Source organism: Pempheris klunzingeri, chromosome 21, assembly GCF_042242105.1.
Source record: "Pempheris klunzingeri isolate RE-2024b chromosome 21, fPemKlu1.hap1, whole genome shotgun sequence".
Classification (NCBI taxonomy): domain Eukaryota; kingdom Metazoa; phylum Chordata; class Actinopteri; order Acropomatiformes; family Pempheridae; genus Pempheris; species Pempheris klunzingeri.
In genome coordinates this window covers 12,767,603-12,787,972 of record NC_092032.1, presented here as the reverse complement: position 1 = coordinate 12,787,972, position 20,370 = coordinate 12,767,603, and the positions used below count along the sequence as shown (strand labels likewise).

Sequence of the window (20,370 nt, the reverse complement as noted above, 5' to 3'; positions counted from 1 at the left end):
AAGATAAGATAAAATAAGATCAACTTTATTGATCCCGAAGGAAATTGCTTTGCCAGAGTTTGGAAATTGAACTACGTCAAAGAATATGAGCATGAAAATAATGTTGATTTTTTATATTTTTCAGATGAACTGAAGGATTTAATGCTCTTTTGTTGGTTTAGACAATTCTACTATGTCTACTAATGAAACCCCTACAAACTGACTGAAATGAATCTTAAAATGTCACATATCCATATCGTAATCAGTAAATTTATATCAAAATGCAGAAAACAAGGCTTTTCATGGATGAGATACATGGTTTTCATTGGACGGCAACAAAATGTACTGCATTTACTGCGGGGCTATTGCTTTGGATTGCATTATATTTTACAGCCGTTCATGCCGTTTTATTCTCCCCTATCGCAAATTACCATTTATGCCTTGCAATCCAAATTTAAAACAGCTTTCATGTCTTGGTGACAGATATGTGTATTTGACAGCTGTAACTGGTTTTATTTCTAAGACATACCGTGCACTGAGCATGTTTAAAGTCTCCCCAGAATTTGCTTACATTCAGTACACACCACCAACGCAGCTGTTTACATTAGATTGCTCTACCGCCCATTTATTGAGGTAACTTTATTGCTTTTACTGCGACAGTGTATTTTTGTGCCTGTAGTATATTTTTGTGTTGCAACAGTCTAATATCCCCTTTGGGCCTCATTACAGTTCCATCTGATCTTATTCTTACCATACATCAGCTTTGCGGCCATAGCCCTCCCCGTTGATGACTTCCGGGCTCATCCAGTAGGGGGTGCCAGTGACAGACTTGATTCCTGTACCAGACATGCAGATGGTCTGGATACGTTTGCTGGCCCCAAAGTCTCCCAGCTTCACGTTCCCTGATGAGTCTCTCAGGATGTTAGCACCTGGTGGAAGGAAACAAAACGTGCTCAGAGTTATTCAAGAGTCCCCAGAGGACTTTCAATATCCTTTAAGGGATACTGTGACAGTTTGGAGGTTCGATTAATGCAGTCGGCCGTTACGGGGTGGCTACAGAGTGCCTGTGCCAGCACTTCAACTGACAGGACGACCTGAGGGGAGGGGTAAACTTTTCCTATGGCTTGATCGCTCCAATGATGGAGCACTGGCAGACTTATTTATAAAATGCCAGAATATACCTTTTAGCAATCTTTTTATAAATACCACCCTGACTCAGCTCTACAAACGTGCAAGTTCTCACATTGGGGAAATGCCTCGTTGAATTACACACATCAGAAAATGAAATATTAAATCAACCATCCGCTCCACGTGGATTGAAACCCCACCAGCCTTTCTCCTCCTTGAGTAATTTTCCGACTTGTAGCTGTGTCTATCCCATTTCCTTTGGGCGCTCCACTTGTTTGATCAGTGACTAATGTACACCGCTCGCCACTCTCTCTCTCTCTCCACACCCACTGCAGGACGGAGGGCTGCAGGGGAGAGATTGAGAGACTGACACTGTGCCCTTTACTCTTAACTTCTCCCTTCCTGAACCACTGCCCTGTAGTAGGTTTGCTGTGAGGTTGTGAAGTAAATCAAACATTTTAAAGGCTTTATTTGGCTCTTTGGTACATTAAATTCACAGAAGGTTTATAGTCTAATGTCATGGATGCCAAGCTCCATCCAAAACCCGCATGTGCTGACAGCTCTTTTAGTGCGTACAGAAGAACTCTTGTGTGGTGAGATGAGCGCACACCATATATTACACATGAAGAGCATTTCTAAGTGGAAAATCCCACCCACATATACTCTCATAGAGCCTGCCAGTGTCCTGTGAGACCTACTATCTTTTTTTCCCCCCACCAGACGGTATATTTCCCTCTTCTTGGCTGTGGCTGAACGAAGCAGTGACTCCCAAAGCTGCGGGCAGCCAACCTAAAGCCTTTCCATCCGGTGTTGAACATCTTTAGCCGGGCCGATTTCACCAGCATGAAGCCCAATATATCTCAAAGGGTAGTTCAAAATAGCGCTTTTTTCCCCCAGGCTCCTTCTGTAGACAGTGAATAACCAAATGAGGAAATGCCAACCAGAATAAAATGAATGACTGTGTAGTGTTCGCAGCAACAGTTGCTGCGATGCGAACCACAGAGATTTTCCTCATTTGCCGCTTACACGCTGTCAGCTCAGTCGGTGTCTCAAGTGTAGGTGTTCACTGGCTACAAATCCAATTAAAGTCCTATCCTGACCTTTGCTAGCTTGCTGTATCAGTTACCTTTGATATCTCTGTGTACAATCATGTTGCTGTGCAGGTAGGAGACTCCTTGGAGGATCTGTCTGGTGTATCTCCTCGTCACCTTCTCTGTCAGGGCCCCATAGGCTTTTAGCTGGTCCTTTATTGAGCCCTGAAGACACAGCAGGCGAGACAGAGAAAAACAGAAAATCAGTGAGAGAATTGGTGGAACCTCAGAAAGGTTGAGAAATGTATTAATGATCTTTATACTGGCTGCAGTGTTAAATAATATTTTGCCACAGCTGCAGTGTTTACATTTATAGACTATATCTGCTTTGAAAGGATGTGTATATTGGATATAAAGTGGCTCAGCGTGTGATAAAACAATGATTTTAAGGAAAACGTGGCTGCATACTTGCACCAACACTTCCAGCTGAAGTGGATTTATTTTGTTTTATTGTGAAAGCAGCCCGAGAGCCAATTTTGCAAGTATATAAACATAGTACGTGCCGAAAGAAATCTGCTCGATTCTGAAATCCAAACACCTTCAATGTCCTGCATTTCCTTTCATTTCCTGTTTTCAGTTCCTCATGAGGAAATCGCAGGAGCAAAGACCTGATCCAGTAACACCTGTGACGCAGTTTTGGACTCGCACAGAGAAAACAAACCCGCTCCCTCTTCGCTTTCAGCTGTCAACAAGACACCTCAACAGCTCACTGGCTCTCAGAGGGACACTTGGGCCCCCCGCTCCCCCCCCCGGCAACCCCCGGCCTCACCGCTCTCCTCGGGCGACTTAAGTGTTATCGGTCAGCCGCAGCGGTCCAGCCGTGCCGGGCAGTCGCACACAAACTTGGCTTTGTCACCCTCCCCTCTTGCCTCTGCCAGCAAACTCCAGCGAAACATAAACATCTCCAAGATCCAGACAATGTGTGACTAAGACGCTCAATGCCACTCAGAAAAAAAAACCAAAAAAAGCCCAGGAAATATTAAGAACAGGCGCGGGGACGGGGTCTGCAGGCGACAGTGGCTCATTAAGGCGCTCATTTAGTGAGAAAATGATCTCATAAACTGAGCTGTTCTGCTGACATCAACCACTGAGGACATGTTTGTTGAAAGCTGGTGACATTTCAGAATTGGTTTTGAGCAGATGTGGCCGGTGCAAGTTTGATTTGATGTTTGTCTGTGTGCGTCTCGTCTCTACAGCATAAACAACTCCCAACCCTCACACATAATCAGACTTTGAGGACTGTGGCCTCACTGTTTGTATTGATGTGACTTATAAAAGTACGCACCCCAGGCATAAACTCAACAAAAATGGTGAGTTTCTTCTGTTCAAGGTCCCGAAGACAACCGTAGTACTGAACAATCCGCTCATGACGCAGGTTCTTCAGCAGCTGAATCTCACACTCCAGAGCATTCACCTCCTACAGAAAAAAGGGTTTGAATCAAGAAAAATAATAGCATTTTTACTATTGAATCATAAAATGCCCTTAAATACACACACTCATTATGTTCTCTCTCCTCACCTTGCTGGTTTCTTGACAGTCAGGGTCAAAGGGCACCTGCTTGGCGGCCAGCTCACGCCCTGTGTCGGCGTCATAGCAGAGGTAGACCTCCCCGAACGCCCCGCGCCCCAGGAGCTTTCCTTGTCGCCAGTTGACTGGAGCCCGCGGCGCTGCAGAAACAAAACACCAGATGATGAAAACCCAGCAGTAATTCAATTTGGTGCAAAGCCCCCAGAGGCAGACAGCTCCAAGGTGATATACTGATTGGAGCGAGCAAACGCTTAACACCGAAGCGAGCGTCAAAATCCACCGCAAGGCCCGACAGTAACTCGCACAGTAACTTCAACAAAACCAGACGTCAAATCCACCGCAGGGCTGTTAAATAATTCCCACCACAGACCCTCTCAGATGGGGAAACCCCTGATATCTGAGTCAAACCACGTTCAGCCAGCAGAAAGTAAAGAGAGTGTCTTAACAACTCCCATCTTCACAGGGCCAGACTCAGAGACTTTGCTTTTGGTATTAACGGGCTTCTTTGCGGCCGGGTTAGACGGTTTGGTTGTGTGTGGGTGAGAAGGACACCGTAGACTGACACGCCAACCACAGGCTGCTGCGCTGAGTTTTCGTTTCATGACAAAGTCAATTTCTGGGTAACACAAACTGATTCTGAGCGAGTGCAGATGTGAGGCTGTGACATGGCTCAGTCTGGATGATGACAGGGGAATTCTGCCTGTTGTGACATAAAGTATTACTGTACATTGTTTCTACTCCCTCTACACCGATTAGTAAGAATAAAAACATTTACTGGAAGAGAGTTTATCTTGGTTTTGTCTCATGCATGCTGGTATGACACATTTAAAATCCTTTTTCTACAGGGGCTGGGAAGCATTTTAACATCCAACCAGCTGTAAAGGAACCAAACAAAATTTTCTAAAAAATGGCAAAAGTTTGATTTTGAATAATCTGATCAAAGAATAAGTAAACAAGACATGAATCTGACCAACTATTCAATGCAAGCATTTTTGACAGTTTTGCATTGGTGCCAAAAGATAAAAGACCGTCTTTGTTGTTCTAGGAGGGAAAATTTTTCTCATGAGCCTGCATATGTTCATGCTTCACGCTATAAAAAAAACATACAGGTGCACTCAATAACTCAAATAGTGGACATATGGTTGTATATACGCATATGCATTAAAGTACTGAGGTTTGATACCCAGCTCGACTCTTGACAAACACAGGAAAACAACTTTTTTCATCTCCGGGTTATCAGCGTGGCTTATTTGTCTCATTATCCACAGGAACCAGACAGATACAACACCAATCAACAACAAAGGCCGAGCAAGACTGTTTATATGCTTGGGGTGAAATTCTCTTTCTTTATTTTAAAACTACTAAGATTTCAAGGGCTCCACTTACACTTGGCTGTACCACGCTGGCAGCTTTTGTCAGTGGTGCGGCCCAGTGAGCGCAGGTCGCTGTACTGCAGGGTACTGTCTCCATTATAACTGCGTGTGCGACTGGAGGGAACCAGCTGAAACAGGTTCTCTTGCGGCATGAAGCTGCGTGGAAGTGTCCTGCGACCTGAAAACACATTGAAAAAAAAAAAAAATAGGCACATTAAAGACTTGACACACACGGGCCACTGCATCTTTTGTTTGCACTTTATGTGAATTTTTACAGTGTTCTCACAGTTACTTTACAGGTGTTGTGCATAAAGTGAGCTCTTGGCCGAGACGTAGGGCCAGCCAGAGCAAAGTGCCTCTCGCCGCTCCGTCCCACTTCCCCTCAGACAGGAAGCAGGGCGCTGTGTTTTTATACAAATTCGGGTTCACCACAGGGAAACGTAAATCATTGCTAGCCAAGGTTAGCCTCTGAGTAAGCAATTACTAGCAGCTGCCTGGAACAGCAAGCCAGCACTTTACGTACCAAATCTACCCAGAGAGCAAAAAAATGCAGGAGCAGTCAACAAAATTTAAAAATATTTCATCTGGAAGTGGAAAAAGTGGTAGAAATGTGAGGCAGTGTAAAGAATGAGATCCTATATTATCCAGCTGAGGTTAAAGATGGGAGTGCCTGCTGATGGCGTGTGAATCTGTGTGTGTGTGTGTTATCCTGTAGACATAGTAACATATCTGCTTAATCTTTGCAATAATAGTGTTGTTGTTATTGCTCTAGCAAAGCCGGTTTCTTACGGTCTCCATAATCCTTGCTGCGATTGGGCAACTGGAATTGGCGAGGGAAGGTCCCTCCTTTCCCATGGCGACCTGAGGAGGGAGCAACAAGGCAGAGCTGTCAGTTAAGAACTGGCCTCACATCACAACTCCATTCTCATTTCACAGATACGGCGCTCCTCAATTAACAGCTTTGTGTTTATTTGCGTCCCAAGTTCAGTAACGCAGCTTTAATTGCTTGGAGTTGGTCAGAGGCATAAACATACTGATGCCTAATAAGGATGACAGAGAGTCACGTTTCAGCTGATCACATCTGACAGACTCTACATTGCTTTTTCTCGTCCCTGCGTGTCAAATCAAAGTTCAAAAGCAGCGGAATGGAAGACAGCTTTTCACACATCGAACAGAGCTGTTGTATCGCCTCACTGCAGCCAAGAGAGAAACTGAAAACAGCTCATGTGTGCTAGCTTAGCCTTAGCTCTGAACCCAGTGGAGCAGTAACTAAAGGCAGGTGGGGAGCACTGCTGACGCAGGCGAGTGCTGACACTCACTCTCACACACACACGCACACACACACACACACACACACTGAATGAAGAGCAGCGGAGCCACTTGCAATTGAAAGCAGCTGTTCTGTCAGATGACTGCCTCCCCTCGCGCTGTTTTTGTGGCCGTATCCCATGGAGACGGGAGTTATTTTTTGTGTTTGGCAGCTCGGGATGGAGAGGAAAAATCTACTCATGGGGAATGGTAAACAAATACTGTAGCCCTCAGCAGGAAGGGCCACACAGCTTTACATCTGGGAGGGGAGAGTGTGTGTGTGTGTGTGTGTGTGTGTAGACACGTGCATGCATGCCTGCCCAAGTGAGTCTTAAAGTACTGCTGCAGCTATATGAAGCTCCCATACTCCCGGTCAGTGTACACAATGTGCAGCACTCCCTTTTTAATTCCAAGCACGGGGGTGGTGCAGGAGAAAAAGGAATGACCAGATTGGGAGAGCTGCTGTGGTTCTTCTGTTCATGGGGATTAGTGTACCGTTATCTGTCATCCTTCTCTATTTGATCTGCTGTTCTGAAGGAAAAGGGACAGACAGGGAGCCGAGGGACAAGGACTAGACGGGCAAGGGGGAGGGGGCATCAAGAGGCAGGGGACAGAGCCGGGAAGTGATCGTGAAATGACAGGAAAGCAGCAATGTCTATTAGGAAGCGGAGTTTGAAAAAAAGGCAGACGAAGAAGGGAGCTGGGACGAGACAGACAAGAGGGAAAAGGAGATGGACAGCGGGTACGCAGAGGAGAGTGTGTGGAGGCAAAAGCAGGAAGAGTTATGATACTATCACACTCCATTCATCACCTCTTGAGACACAAGAAATACAACCAAGCTATTAAATATCTTCACAACAACCCATTCCTCATTTTACTTCCAGATAAACCCATCAAATCATATCATCGCCCACTTCATTAGTAATCTTAAGAAGGCCTTTTTAAACAGGGAATCATTTGAGGTAATCAGGAGCTACACAGACAGAGCTTTAGTTCTCTTTCTGTGAAACAGCTTATAATTACCACAGAACCAGAAAAAGGTAAGAACAGACGGAACTTTTCTAATAATGAACAAGCTATTTGCACCCCTCTTTATCTTTCTGCAACGTCTGAGTTGAGAATGAGCCAAGCAGCAAAGAGGCAGCGTTTAGAAGTCCTGCCGATTTCGACTGTCTTACCTTTGTATTCATAGTTGAGGTTCAGGTAATTATTGTCGCGGTTGTTCTGTGAGAAAGGAGGACTGAAACGAGAAGAGAGGAGGGGGGAAAAGTTGAAAAATTACCCTTATCTTCAAACAGAGTCTGGCTGCTGCAGCTGGCCTGAAACGTCAGAATAGCCTCAACTGTAAAGCAGCACAAAATGGCTCGAAATGGCTTTTGCATGCAAACTACAAACTACAATTGACTTTAAAGAACAATATGCTGAATTAGAGAAGATAAGCTCGATGAGAAGAACCTCGCTGCTTCTACAATAAGAACTTGAATGTGAAGTTTGTGGTGCAAAGTTGCTGAACTGGCAGTGAAACTTTCTGTCATTAAATGTGTCGATGTTCATCCAGCCCCCTCTCCCACCCTCCTACCCTGCCCGGCCGTCTGTGGTCAGCCCTGCCCCAACGACCCGGCAGAGAGTGACGTCTCTGTTGACCGCAGGGCGGCGTGGGGGCCACGAGACCCTGGATAAGGGGCACGCATGCCCGCTCCAAGGGAAAAGTTCCATGCACTCGTTTCCTGCCATTGTTCTGCAGCCTGGAGCCCAGATAAGCCTCGTGCAGGTAGAGCCGTTTCCGTCCTACGCTCTCCCTCAACCTCACTCTTGCTCACTTTTCTTTTCCCTTTGATTCGTATTCAGTCCTTTCACTCTTCACCGCTCCACCCCTCCCTCCCCTCTCCCGCCCCCCTCCCCTTATCGACTTCACTCTCACTCTTTTGCCACTTTTCATTTTCTGGCTCAATTTTTCCTCTTATCCAGCGTGTTCTTGCTTTACTCTTTTACGTCTCCCACTCAGTCTCTGTTTCTCTCTCTCATGATAACGGAGGAATCCAGGCGTCCAGATAAGAGTTGTGTCGCCATGGCAACTGCAGAGTGACCCGAATCCTTTTCCACGCAAGCAGCGCGGGCAGGGTCAGGGAGCTCCGCTGGCCTCTAACAACGTTTACAAACTTCACTAAGAGTGTCTGGTTACTCCTGTGTGTGTATGTGTGCGTTCGCAACATGCAAGATCACGTCCAAGTGTGTTAACAGGTACAGCGATGCACACCAAGTCCCACAGGTCATAAATATAACTCCACACAGACAGGGATCATCAGAACTCACATACTGCACGATGACTCACCTGTCCAGTGCTTGATCTATTGACTGACAGCTGCTCGACAGTGAGTTGTCCGCGCTCCCAAAGGGATCCAGCATCTGACGGATATAATGACACGGGGGGATCGAGGGTCACAGAAGATGCAATCATGTGGGAGAGAATACAAAGCAGTGCAGATAGAGTAGTGTGTAGAACTGCTGTGTAATACGAGGATGTGAAGGGGCACAAGTACTGCATGTCTGAGACAGGTCTCCTCTAAAGCTGCATTTACGTGTTATATGAAACAATCCTCCAATGAAACGTATGCAGTCATGTATAATAACACTACTACTATAGCTACAAATGATAATAATATACTGTATCTCTTCTCCATGTAAACACTGACAAATGTACACAACAGCCAAGAAAATCTGATTCTGATTGGCTGATGGGTATTCGTTTAAAAATGTGGGCGTAAAAAACACAAGAACCACTATCCTGGGAGCTTCCTGTTTTCTAGAATGATGATTTATCAGGTTTTTTGAGGATGAAACGACTGCCCCATTTGTTCTGCTGCACAACATAATAAATCATAGGAAATCCTATTTTAATACAGTCTGGGTTGAAAACTGGTAATCTAACAGCACAGACAGTAAAACAAAAGGATACTAGTGCAGCAAAAAACATTTAGAAATGAACTATGCTCTATTAATTAGTGACCCCACCAGGCCTGACACTCTGGAATAGTAAAAGTAATGGGCTAGTCAGAGGCAAAACACACCTTATAATACAGGGCAGTATTCACTGAACTAAGTTCAGAGAAACAAAGAGCTCAAGAGTCTTGAGCTCTTTTAAACAGACCTCAGAGTTAATTGTCTTGTGTGGTTGCTGGACTAAAATCTTTAAAAAAGAGCCAATCCAATGGTTATGAAGCTATTCCTGTGCATTAACTGGAACCAGAAGAAACAGTCTGGACTCAAAAAACCAACTAACAGTTAAATAATGAACAATTTAAAAAAGAAAAGAACAACTGTTTTCTGTTTTTGTTTTTTGGTATCTGGCCTCTCTTGAGATGTCCCAGTTAAAAATAATGGACAAGGCAGATGAAAACAAAGTCACTTCAAAGCAAAGCAGTGTTCCCTCAAATGAGTCCAACAGAGAGTAAGAAGTCAGACCTCTCTTGTGTTAAACAAACGAGGGCTTATCCAGCCCCTGCTATAATAATGAGGCTTTTTAATTGTCCTGACATACACTCCTTTTCCTCTGGACAGGCTCTTACATTCTGGTCGTGGGTCTCAGGGATGAACTCCCCTTCGCTGTGGATGCTGGTGTAGGAGCCCTGGCGGGCAATCTGCTGCTGCTCCTCGGGGACGCTGCCAGGAGGCGGGGACGTCCGACCTGTGTGCAGGGAGCCTGGGATGGTGTCCGTTTGAAAGGGTGGAGCAAGGGAAAGAGCAGCGAGTTGAGAGGGGGGAACGGAAGAATGAAGCGTAACGAAGGAGGAGAAATGTAGAATCAGAGAAGAAAAGCAGAAATTGCGTGGTGGAGGCGACAGGGAATGGAGGGAGCAGAGGGGGAAGATGATGAAGAGATGAAAACGAGGGGGTAGAGGGGAGAAAACGGCGTCACGGTGTTATTCATGGGTACAAGTTCAACAGTGCCGGGACTGCGAGAAATGATTTACTAAACCACACTGCCGCCACCTCTAACCTCAATTACTGTGACAAACGCTCCCCCGGCTGAGCTGCAGCGTATACGGAGCACTCGTCCTTGACACAGTAAGAAGACCCACTGAAAGTCTGACTGAGCTGACAGGAATACTGAACAGAAGTACACAGAGGCCAGTAGGTGCCAAGATGCATGGGAACAGTCAGAGTAGACAGTCAAGTTTGTGACTGAAAGCTAAAATTACAACTCCTTCTTCTTCACAGTTCAGTTTCTCTCCCTCCCTCCACCCTGGCCTCTCCCTCTGTGGCGATACGTCATCGAGGTACCCGGGCTCACATCACATCTCCACTCAACCATCCACTGTGACTGCTCTCCTGTCACCTCTCATCTGCCACCACTCCCTCCACTTCCAGCCCTCAGCTTCTCTGACTTGTGGCCGGCGTGGGAATGGAGAGACAGAGAGAGAGAGAGACAGAGAGAGAGAGAGAGAGAGAGAGAGAGAGAGAGAGAGAGAGAGAGAGGGTAATTCTATTCAATTTATATGACCCGGGATGGTGACAGCGCTGATGTTTATTGGGGCTGCATGAGAGACATTGGCGCTGACAGCGATCATGCAAAGATGCAAATGCGACGCAGCAAGTGAGCGCTGGTCGTTTCTGCATGTGCCTGAGTTTGAGACTGAAACGTTGACCTTTCTGGATAGACCCGATATAATCGGAGTGAAGAGATTCAGACAGGGGAGAGAGCTCGGTATTTCACAGAGCAAGAAAACCTTCACGCTGTGTTACCAAATAAGCCAGAAGGGACAACAGGACTGGAGTGTACCGTGTTATCTGGCTGTGGAGTGTGACATGACAAAAAAAGGGCCTTTGTGTGTCTTTAAAGAACAGTTTCACTTTTGGCTTTTTTTGCTTTTTTCGCCAGGAGTGGTGATTCCTTTTTCATATCTGTTAAATAATCCATTGAATATAAAGCTATAGCCAGAAGCTGATTAGCTAAGCTCACTGGAACCATCTGGAAACTAGAATTAAGGAGTAACAGCTAGCCTGGATTTCTTTTTTTTTTCCTACCAGTGCCTCTACAGCTCCCTAATGAACGCGCTGTACTTCATTTATTTAATCTGTACAGAAATCAAAGTGTACAAACTACAGTGGCGACACGAGTCCGCAAATTTACTGAGCCAAATGTGTGCGGCTCATAACCCACAGTTTAGAAAATAATAAAACCACAATATGCCTTTAACAGCCAAGGATCAATACTTCTAACCAAACACCTTTAGAAAGCGATACAGGTGGAGAGCTGCTTGGTATGAGAGCAGAAACTTGCCTTTTATTTGACCTGACATCTCTCTGACTGTTGTCACTTTCACCTCCAATTTGCATTTTTCCATTATGACAACGCATGTCCCTCATCTTTCCATTAACATTCCAATGACTGTGGCATCGCTGTGTTGTAAATTGACACCGACAAGCCACTCTTGAGGCACTGAGGACGTGCACAAGAAATCTTGGCATCAGCAGACATCAAGACTGGGAGAAATTGTGTTTTAATAGCTTTTATAGAGCAGTAAAGGCATTCCGATTGGTCCGATAGCCAATGGCCGGCCTATTCTGTGAGTGTTTCTATGTGTCGGCTCACCTGTCGAGTGTTTGCGCACCCTCTCCGATCCCTTGAGCAGGGAGCCCTTCAGGTCTCCCAGTGACCGTGATGACCTCATCTCGCTCTGTTTGTCCCTGCTGTTCACCTGTAGGTACTACAAAGAGAAAATACTTAGGAAATAGGAGGTGGAACAAGAGGAGAAAGAGAGCAGGATCAGGAGAGAAGGTGAGGACAGCATTACATCATTGTCCAGTTACATCATCACATCGGTGGGGAAATTTAAGTTCAGCTGTTCAACAGTAAATCTGATGCAGTTCACTTCATTTAAAAGTTACAAGGGTTTAAAGAGAGAATGACCTGACACAGATGAATTCCCACAACTGTCAGCAAATGACGAACCCATAACATGCCACATATGAAATGCTCCAATCATCAGTTTCATGTCTTCAAGACGTGCACGTCGTTGGGAACTCACATGGTTGTTCTTGGGGGTCTTGAGCAGTATCCTGAGCAGCCCGTTGGTCCCCGAGCTGCAGCCCAAAGTCAGCACCGCCTGATCCAGGTCCTCCTGGGTCTTTAGCGGCAGCAGCAACTGAAAGGACGAGAAAACATACAGCACATGACCTTTAATTCCCCATTGTTCCAAATCATGGCATGTAAAAGCACCAGCACATGTATGACATACTGAAGATGGAAAAAATACGGTTTTAAGCACCTTAGAGGACACAGAAATGCTGCAATGGAGCCCAGATGAAGTATTAATTGCTTTCTTATTTTTTTAAAACTTGTGACATTCTTAATCACATTCAGAACTTCAGCAACGGATTTTAACCACATGCCCACTTGTTGCTCTTCTACCTCTTTTTCCATGAAGAACATGTCCATCTGCTGGCCAAAGGCCTCGGTCACTTTCTGCAGCAGCTCCTTGATCTTCAGCGGCCTCTGGAACGGGATGATTCTGGGAAGCAGAGAACGGCAGCGGGGTCAGAGGTCAGAGACAGAAGCTCGTGTTGTGTCTAGCTTCATGAGCTCAGACTCTGAAACCCCGTCTGAGGTGCGAATTTGCAGCAATACCTGCTAATTCTTCCCAAGTTTGTTTCATTTTTCTTACTCTGCTCAAGACAATATACCACTGAACAGAAAGATGAAGGGGTACAAAGAAACTGAGCAACAGATATGATGGATCCAGTTCTTTCCTATTCTTCATAGCTTCACTTGTTTTGTGGATTGGATGGTTGTCTAAGAATCTTTTTCTGAGCCATTTTTATGACTCTATGGTAACGAGGAAAAATAGACAGGTCAGCTGGGTCAAGGAGAGGAGCCAACTGATCCTAAAGGGTCATTAATCAACACAATAAAAGTAAGTAAACCCCCCCAACCCCCCCGACGTATATGAATGTCTTATCTACTGTCGCCTACGTGTATGACTGAGTGTGCACGCTACGTCTGTCTGACGGAGTCCGAGCTTATCAGCGAGTGTTTGTAGCGAGTGTATATTTGGATGCGTGCGTGTTTGTAAAACTCTGCATGCATGAGTGTGCTTCCCAATCAGTGTGTGCATCGGCCACTGTTTCAACACCACCGGGCCTCTCTCCACTAAGCCCGCACAAAGGCAGATGGGAAACTTCCTGAGAGGAAAGGGGAAAAAATCTGGAGCGGCAGCAAAAGCAGCAGGATGTGTGTCTTTCCCTCCTCTTTTAAAGAGTGACAGAGTGAAAGATACAGAGACGCGGAGATATTTACAGACTGTGAGAAAAATAAAGGAGACAGCCTGACAAAATAGAGGAAAGAAAGAGAAAGAGGTTCTCTCTGCCATCTCTTCTCCTCTTTTCCATCCATGTGCCCTCTTTTGAAGAATGTGCAGCCCACTATCTCTTTATAGTATCCTGATAAAAGGACTTGTTTTCATCCCATCATTTCCTCATCAGAGGCCAAAGCTCTGCCTATCTTAATGACTGCTCATTGGTTCCCTCATTTGAGGAGCCGATTCTGGGAATAGGGAGGCTTGCAGATCAGAGGCGAGCAGCAGCACAGCTAAACGCTCTCCATCTCTGTTTATACTTGGCGATGATGTGTCTGATAAAGAGGCGGAGGGATGTGGAGGAGGGGGTGTGAGGATGCTGCTGCGAAAGATATGGCTTTCCTTCCTCCGCGCGGGCATGTGGACACACGGATCAGCCGAGTAAAGAGAATGCTTTCACACATCCCAGCACACTCTCTCTTTCTCTGTCCCCTTCTCTCATGGACACATCACATACACACAGACAAAAAACAAAAAAAATGGTCTGGCTCTGTTCCTTTACTCTCTGGCAGGAGACCCTGAGGCAGAGCCAGGGGGAAGAGAGAGACACAGGCTCCTATTTCCTGACCTAAACCTTCAGCACTTGCCAATGAAAAGAGAAACCGTCCAATTAGATTCCATTGTGGACAGACAACACGGTTATCCTGACTCAGGGACTCCTTATACTTCAAGTGCTGTGGATGCTGCTCAGAAATAAAACGTGTAATTCACACTTGTGCAGCAACCTGAATTATAATTGTACAGGTTTTTTTTTTTATTATAAAAAGCCAATAAGAACTTGCCTCTGTGTTTTATAGAATGAAAGGAAGCTTTTGTCATTTCATCAAATTTAATAATAGTAAACAAAGTTGTTTAGCTCCTTTATAATCAGGATCAGGGGCATCTCGCTTCTTATTTTTGAGGAGCGTTCATGTAGTTTGGCTGCCTATCATTGGGCTATTATGGGATTTTTAATGCACTACTGATTGTGTTTTGTGTTGTTGTATATGTTTTCTTACTGAATTTGCATAAAATTACATACTTGCTTACTGTATTTGCATAAAAGCCAAACTACATATGGACGTTGCTAACTAGCCTCCACTATAAATGTTATGTTTTGCCACTTATGTTCAATGTGATGGACTTAAGGATTTTTTGGTCACATGGCTGCAGGGGAAACAGGTTGCAAACACAACGCTGACACATTATCATATTTCTATGTTGATATAGCTGATTATTTACACATCCAGCACATACAAAGCAACATTAGCTTTCATTTGGGGCTAGATGTCCACCAGATGAATCAAAGTTCATTATTTACTCACATTTTAGCTCTGTTTCTGCTCTCTGCCAACTGTTACAAAAATATCTGGCTGTTTAGCAGCTAAATGCTCCATTACCTTTGCTGGCTAATTGCTACCTTTGTTTGTTGGCCATTTGATGCTGGCCAAGTGGTGTGCAGTTGCTTTTTACAGCATTTTTTGCAGAAAATGGCTGCTGTGTATGAAAACAGAGTTTAAGACCAGAAAACCAAAGCTGAAAGACGCAAAAGCACCATGTAGAATGGCTGGGTTATGCAAAGTCTGTTGATTATTTTTTCGTTTGTGGGCGACCCTTTCTATATACACATGATAGTGTGACCCTTTGTTAATGTAGAAATATTGATTATAGCAGCTTTAGATAAATAAATATGTACAGTAAGTCACGTTAATGCTACAGTGCGATATTATTCTTTTGCCCCGTGGGGTAACAAACTCAGGATATCCTACTGATTTCCAAAACAGGCTCTAAATCAAAGCGAAAGTGGTCAGAGCTCGGACAAGCATAACATGGAAACAGCTAACTGACAACATGACAAAAAAAAAAAGAAAGAGAGACTGTGAATTCAAAGAGTGAATAAAAATGCACAAAAAAAACAGCAGTTCTGAGACAGTTTTGAAACCAGTGAATGGTGTCTGTCTTTTCCAAGAGAGCACTGCGTTGTGAGGGGAGCTCGTGAGAAAGAGAAGACTGCGAGACGGAGAAACAGAAGGAGGTAGAAACGCAAGGAGACAGGAACATGAAAAACTCTTCTCTTCCTCAGCAGCAGCCAATTAGGGTTGTGAAAAAAGCAGAGGCCCAAAGCAGAAGCCATATTTCTCTCTCCCTCTCTCTCTCTCTCTCTCTCTCTCTCCCTCTCTCTCTCTCTCCCTCTCCTGTGAGCCAGCCTGTGGGTTTCTAATCAAAGCCTCACTGAATCAATGCCTGTGCCCCTGGTCTATATTCTGATGAATCAAGGCAATCAGAATAAAATTACTCAAGTAGGTTGTGGTCAGTCTCCCTCTGATGTTTTCCACAGTAACAGTAAACTCTGTGTTTGTCATTCCCCACCCCCTAAAGAGTCGTTTGCAGTTCAGGCTCTCTGTGGGCTGTTGATGGATGGTTTCACCGGGACAAAGTCTGTCTGTGAACTTGGGCCTAGACCAGGATGCAACGCAAAACGCCAGACAAGGACCTGAGAGACTCCCGCAGCATCCATACATGGAGCAACGGAGCTGTGATCCCAGTGTGGACAAAATGAAGCCCCGCACCAAATAAAGCCTCCTCTGTTCAAAAGTTCTGTTATTTATACTCGGCGCCTTAGCTTTCAAAGTGCTCCGACGTGGTAAACAAACTGTAAGGCACCTTGGTGGAAACACTGCTTGCAAGACCGTCTCCAGACAGAATGAGTGTAACCATGCTCGGCCTCTGTGAGGGAGGGGTGAAGGATGTGGAGGACGGAGGGAAAGCGCAAGAAAACACGGAAGAAGGAGTATTAATTCGGGGTGTGCCTGGAAGACTGGACACTTGACTGAAACACTTTGGCACTCTCTGTCTTTTCGCTCGCTCCATCTCTCTCCCTCTCTAACTGCCCGTCCGAGTCTGAGACACAAGGCCGCGGATAAATGTCAAAGCAGGAATTTTCCCTCTCTTTATGCTACTCTGGCATGTAACTGTGATTTCCCCTAGACACAAAATCCCAGGCATGGCAAAGCATAACAAAAAAGATCTGAACCGAGGAGTTAAGGCTTGGACAGAAGAGAAGAAAAAACAATACGGAGGTTCCAACATACCGTTTTTCTCTCTCATGCTCCAGCTTGACTCTTAAATCCTGTTGAGAGGAAAAATAACAACAGAGGGGAGTTATGGAAGTGGAAAGTTAAAATGATTCATGGTTGTACGTGGGATTTGGACCAGCGAATAAATAAAAGCATTAAGCTTAAGGAGTTTTAAGTGACAAAAAGCATTATAGTGATACATGTTTTGTCCTGCTGTTGCTGAATTTTTGTCCTGCAATGCCAAGACGACATTATCCTTCAATTTGACTCAATCAACATTTTCTATTTATAAAGTCGTTAGGGAACAGGAATGTGGAGGAGCCTACAAGTCTGCATGAGGTCATGGTGATAACACTGACATCACGTCAGTGTGAGCGGCTGGTTCAAAAGTAGGGGTTTACCCCAAACTCACAGATGACAGCCGCTCTCTGAGCAGAAACTCCCTCTGCTCCTCGCCGCTTGTTTATGTCTCATCATAAACATTGGTGCTTCAAGAGGATTTGGCCAATTATCATTCCACAGGGGGAACGAACGCACAAGGAAACGACTTCAGAAAGACGCACAAGGTGATTGAGAGAAATTAAATCCTGGAGGCACTGAAGTTTTCAGGGCACAAAAAGCAATGAGAGGGAATGATAAGCTGCCTGAAATGTGTCAATTTATCATTTCCAATTATTTCTAAGCTCATCTGGTGTGGCCATAAACAGGTGACAGGCCATAAAGCATGTCATACATAAACCAAAATCTTTCTTTGTGATGACGTTGTGAATCTAGGCGTCATATTTCTAAACAGCACATTTTAAAAACTAGATTTTGCTTTGTTACAAAAGACTAGTCTGGGCAGAAGGTCTACCTTCTACTTTGCTTTGCTTGTGTGTGCCTGCAGCACGCAGCTTCATACAGTACAGTGAAAACTGTCAGATGTGCTTTATTGAGTCGAGTTCAGAATTCCCATGCCGATAAATGTTAGTGAATGCAGCACACTGTCACATTAGTGTCTGCTAAATGTGTTCGAATTAGACTCAGAATAAACTCCTTTGAGGCACAGTGCAACCTTCACCTGATGTGGGCAGCCATCCGCTGTCAGTCCAGCACAAAAAAATCAAAAAGGACGTGAGGTTTTTTGTGTAAACCCAGAATGACAGTGAAGGTTAAAGGCACTGCAGTGCGTATGGTTAATAAACTGTAATGAGCAGAATGTGTAACAGCTTTAATGTGATACTCAACCAAGAACCTACACTCACCCCCTGTCGGCTTGAAAAGTGGCTGTAAAAACTTTATCGTGTACTCTGTCACGCAGAGCGGCGGCTGTGATCGCACTGAATTCATGTAATTTATAATGGATTCAGCTTTTCAAAAAGAAGCTGTTATTGCAACATATTCCACTTCATCTGTGTCATTTCCTTGACTCAGCATGTCCCAATCACTCACTCTTATGGTAGAATATAGCCAGATGAACTCCTTGCATGCTGCACATACTCCACTGATGATTGCGATTCAGATGGAGCTGTGTAATAACGCAAATTTAGTCACAAATGCGACTCCTTGGAGCAGAAGGAGAGTTTTGGGAGGTTTCTGTGGATGCTGTGACACCACTTTTCAGCTGTGAAGTAGATTAGAATCCAATTTTACTAACATGATTTTACCATAGATGTTCCTCTCAGTCCACGAAGAAACTACAAACCTTTACAGCCACCATTTAAGCCTACTAGAGGGGGTCAGCCTTTAATATAGGCGCTTAGGAATGTAGCAACACTATAAATGACGCACGACTGGATGCCATGTGTACCTGTCTGTAGAGTAAGGTTCTGTTCTTGGGCTTGTGGCTGTTGTGCTGGGTGTAGCAGCGACCCAGGGCTGCCAGGTCCTTCATAATGGAGTTAAGCGCCTCCTCGTCGTCTGGAGACAGAAAACACACATCAGTTATGAGCAATCACTCTCACTCCTTTGAGGCTAAGTAAGAGAACTGAAAATGAGACATCTCACCTGTCAGATGGCCTACAGCTGTATAAACTCACTTCAAGTGGTGACATAAGCTACTCATGTGACTGTTCGTTGGCATTTAGAGCGACGGTGATGAATGATGATAGTTTAAGAATGTAACAAGTCTGGTTTGATCATTTGTTATGCAGCTCGCATTGGAGCTTTTGCTGTCTCAGTCCAGACAATGAGGCAACACCTGGTGAGCTATTTTCTCTTCTGATACCATCTGTGGAGTTTCCACTAATGAAGAAAATCCAATGGTGCCTCTCTTACACAACATAACAGCATGCTCTCTGTGAAATGAGATCCTAGCATGTACACCTGTGTGAGCCAATGAGCCAATGTCCCTGTTTAGGCGCGAGCGAGGCAAGTTGTGATGCTGCGGGTAAACCTGGCAATTCTGATCACCCTCAAACTCTGAACTCCGCATACAAAAGCTGTGAAAGAGCAAAGGTGTTAAATAATGCAGCATGTGGGTCTGTCGCAGGGAGCGATGCGGTCCCGAGTTTGTGGCTCGGTTATTAAGCATTTCAATATTTCATTTCATATCAACTGGGAGATTTCAGGAGCATAATACTTTAGTTGAAAGCTAGCCTCCTGTAATTAGATGAAGATTGATCTTTTCTTTTGTTAAACACTGACAAAGTGGCTGCAGGCTTAAACAGGAACTGAGCTCATTGACTTTGATGGAGAAATCGAAGTCAAATCAAGCGTGTTTCTCATGCATAAATCGCTCCTTAATGGGGACAGGCCTATAGTGTTCATTAAACTCTTAAAATTCATTTAGCAAACCTGCAAGAGCGACGCTCAGCATCTAGCAAGTCCTCCATTTCTCACTTCTCTTTTCCCACTTCACACTTTCTGCCGTACACACCCGCAAACACACACTCTCATGTGTAAAGGGGCCAATCATGCAGATGAGCATGTCAGACATTACCATATCAAGACACTTTAATAGAACCAATTATCTGAATGCGGTGATTACAATATAAAGAAGAGGTCGCTGACCTCAGCTCCTGCCTGCCTCTCAGATGAGCTCTGGGAGCATACATTGTAAAATCACGCACACATAGACCTCGTTCACCAGGAAACCAGGCCATGTGTATACCACGCAACACAAACAGCACCTGCAGGTAAGACCACATTCTTAAAAATAAAGGGGATCTGTGTGTGTGTGTGTGTGTGTGTGTGTGTGTGTGTGAAAAGACCACAACGAAGGACATTCACACAGCAAGTGTGATAGCAGATGGGGTCCGAGATGACATTTGATCTTGTTCCCACTGTACGGCTCTTATGGCCAGCTGCTCACCGACAGTGGGCCTGTCCGTTGGGTTCACCCAGGGGACACAGCACACAAACCCAACGTACACACCCAAAATAGGGATGCACCGTTCAAGCTTTTTTCTCAATGCGAATTCCAATACCTCAATTCAGGGAACCTGCAGATGCTGATAAGGGCAGTATTGCCCTGATAATCTGGTGGCTCAGTTAGGTGGATCCATTATCTGAATATTGACAAGTGTGCATTAGTAGGTATGCATACTAATGGCACGACTACTGGCCATTTTT

The 20,370-nt window shown here is 44.9% G+C and overlaps 1 protein-coding gene across 1 annotated transcript in view; it reads right to left on the bottom strand.

The window, feature by feature from the left end:
• map3k22 (mitogen-activated protein kinase kinase kinase 22) overlaps window positions 1-20,370 on the bottom strand; it is a 36,052-nt gene that overhangs the window by 2,283 nt on the left and 13,399 nt on the right. The window contains exons 4-17 of the mRNA XM_070853026.1: window positions 18,608-18,717; window positions 16,834-16,871; window positions 12,820-12,919; window positions 12,437-12,553; window positions 12,001-12,115; window positions 9,974-10,107; window positions 8,740-8,813; window positions 7,586-7,647; window positions 5,889-5,960; window positions 5,113-5,277; window positions 3,718-3,866; window positions 3,484-3,615; window positions 2,234-2,363; window positions 731-908 (exon numbers count right to left, since the gene is read on the bottom strand). Coding sequence (XP_070709127.1) covers window positions 731-908; window positions 2,234-2,363; window positions 3,484-3,615; window positions 3,718-3,866; window positions 5,113-5,277; window positions 5,889-5,960; window positions 7,586-7,647; window positions 8,740-8,813; window positions 9,974-10,107; window positions 12,001-12,115; window positions 12,437-12,553; window positions 12,820-12,919; window positions 16,834-16,871; window positions 18,608-18,717 — 1,576 coding nt within the window. The remainder of the gene's footprint in view (window positions 1-730; window positions 909-2,233; window positions 2,364-3,483; window positions 3,616-3,717; window positions 3,867-5,112; window positions 5,278-5,888; window positions 5,961-7,585; window positions 7,648-8,739; window positions 8,814-9,973; window positions 10,108-12,000; window positions 12,116-12,436; window positions 12,554-12,819; window positions 12,920-16,833; window positions 16,872-18,607; window positions 18,718-20,370) is intronic.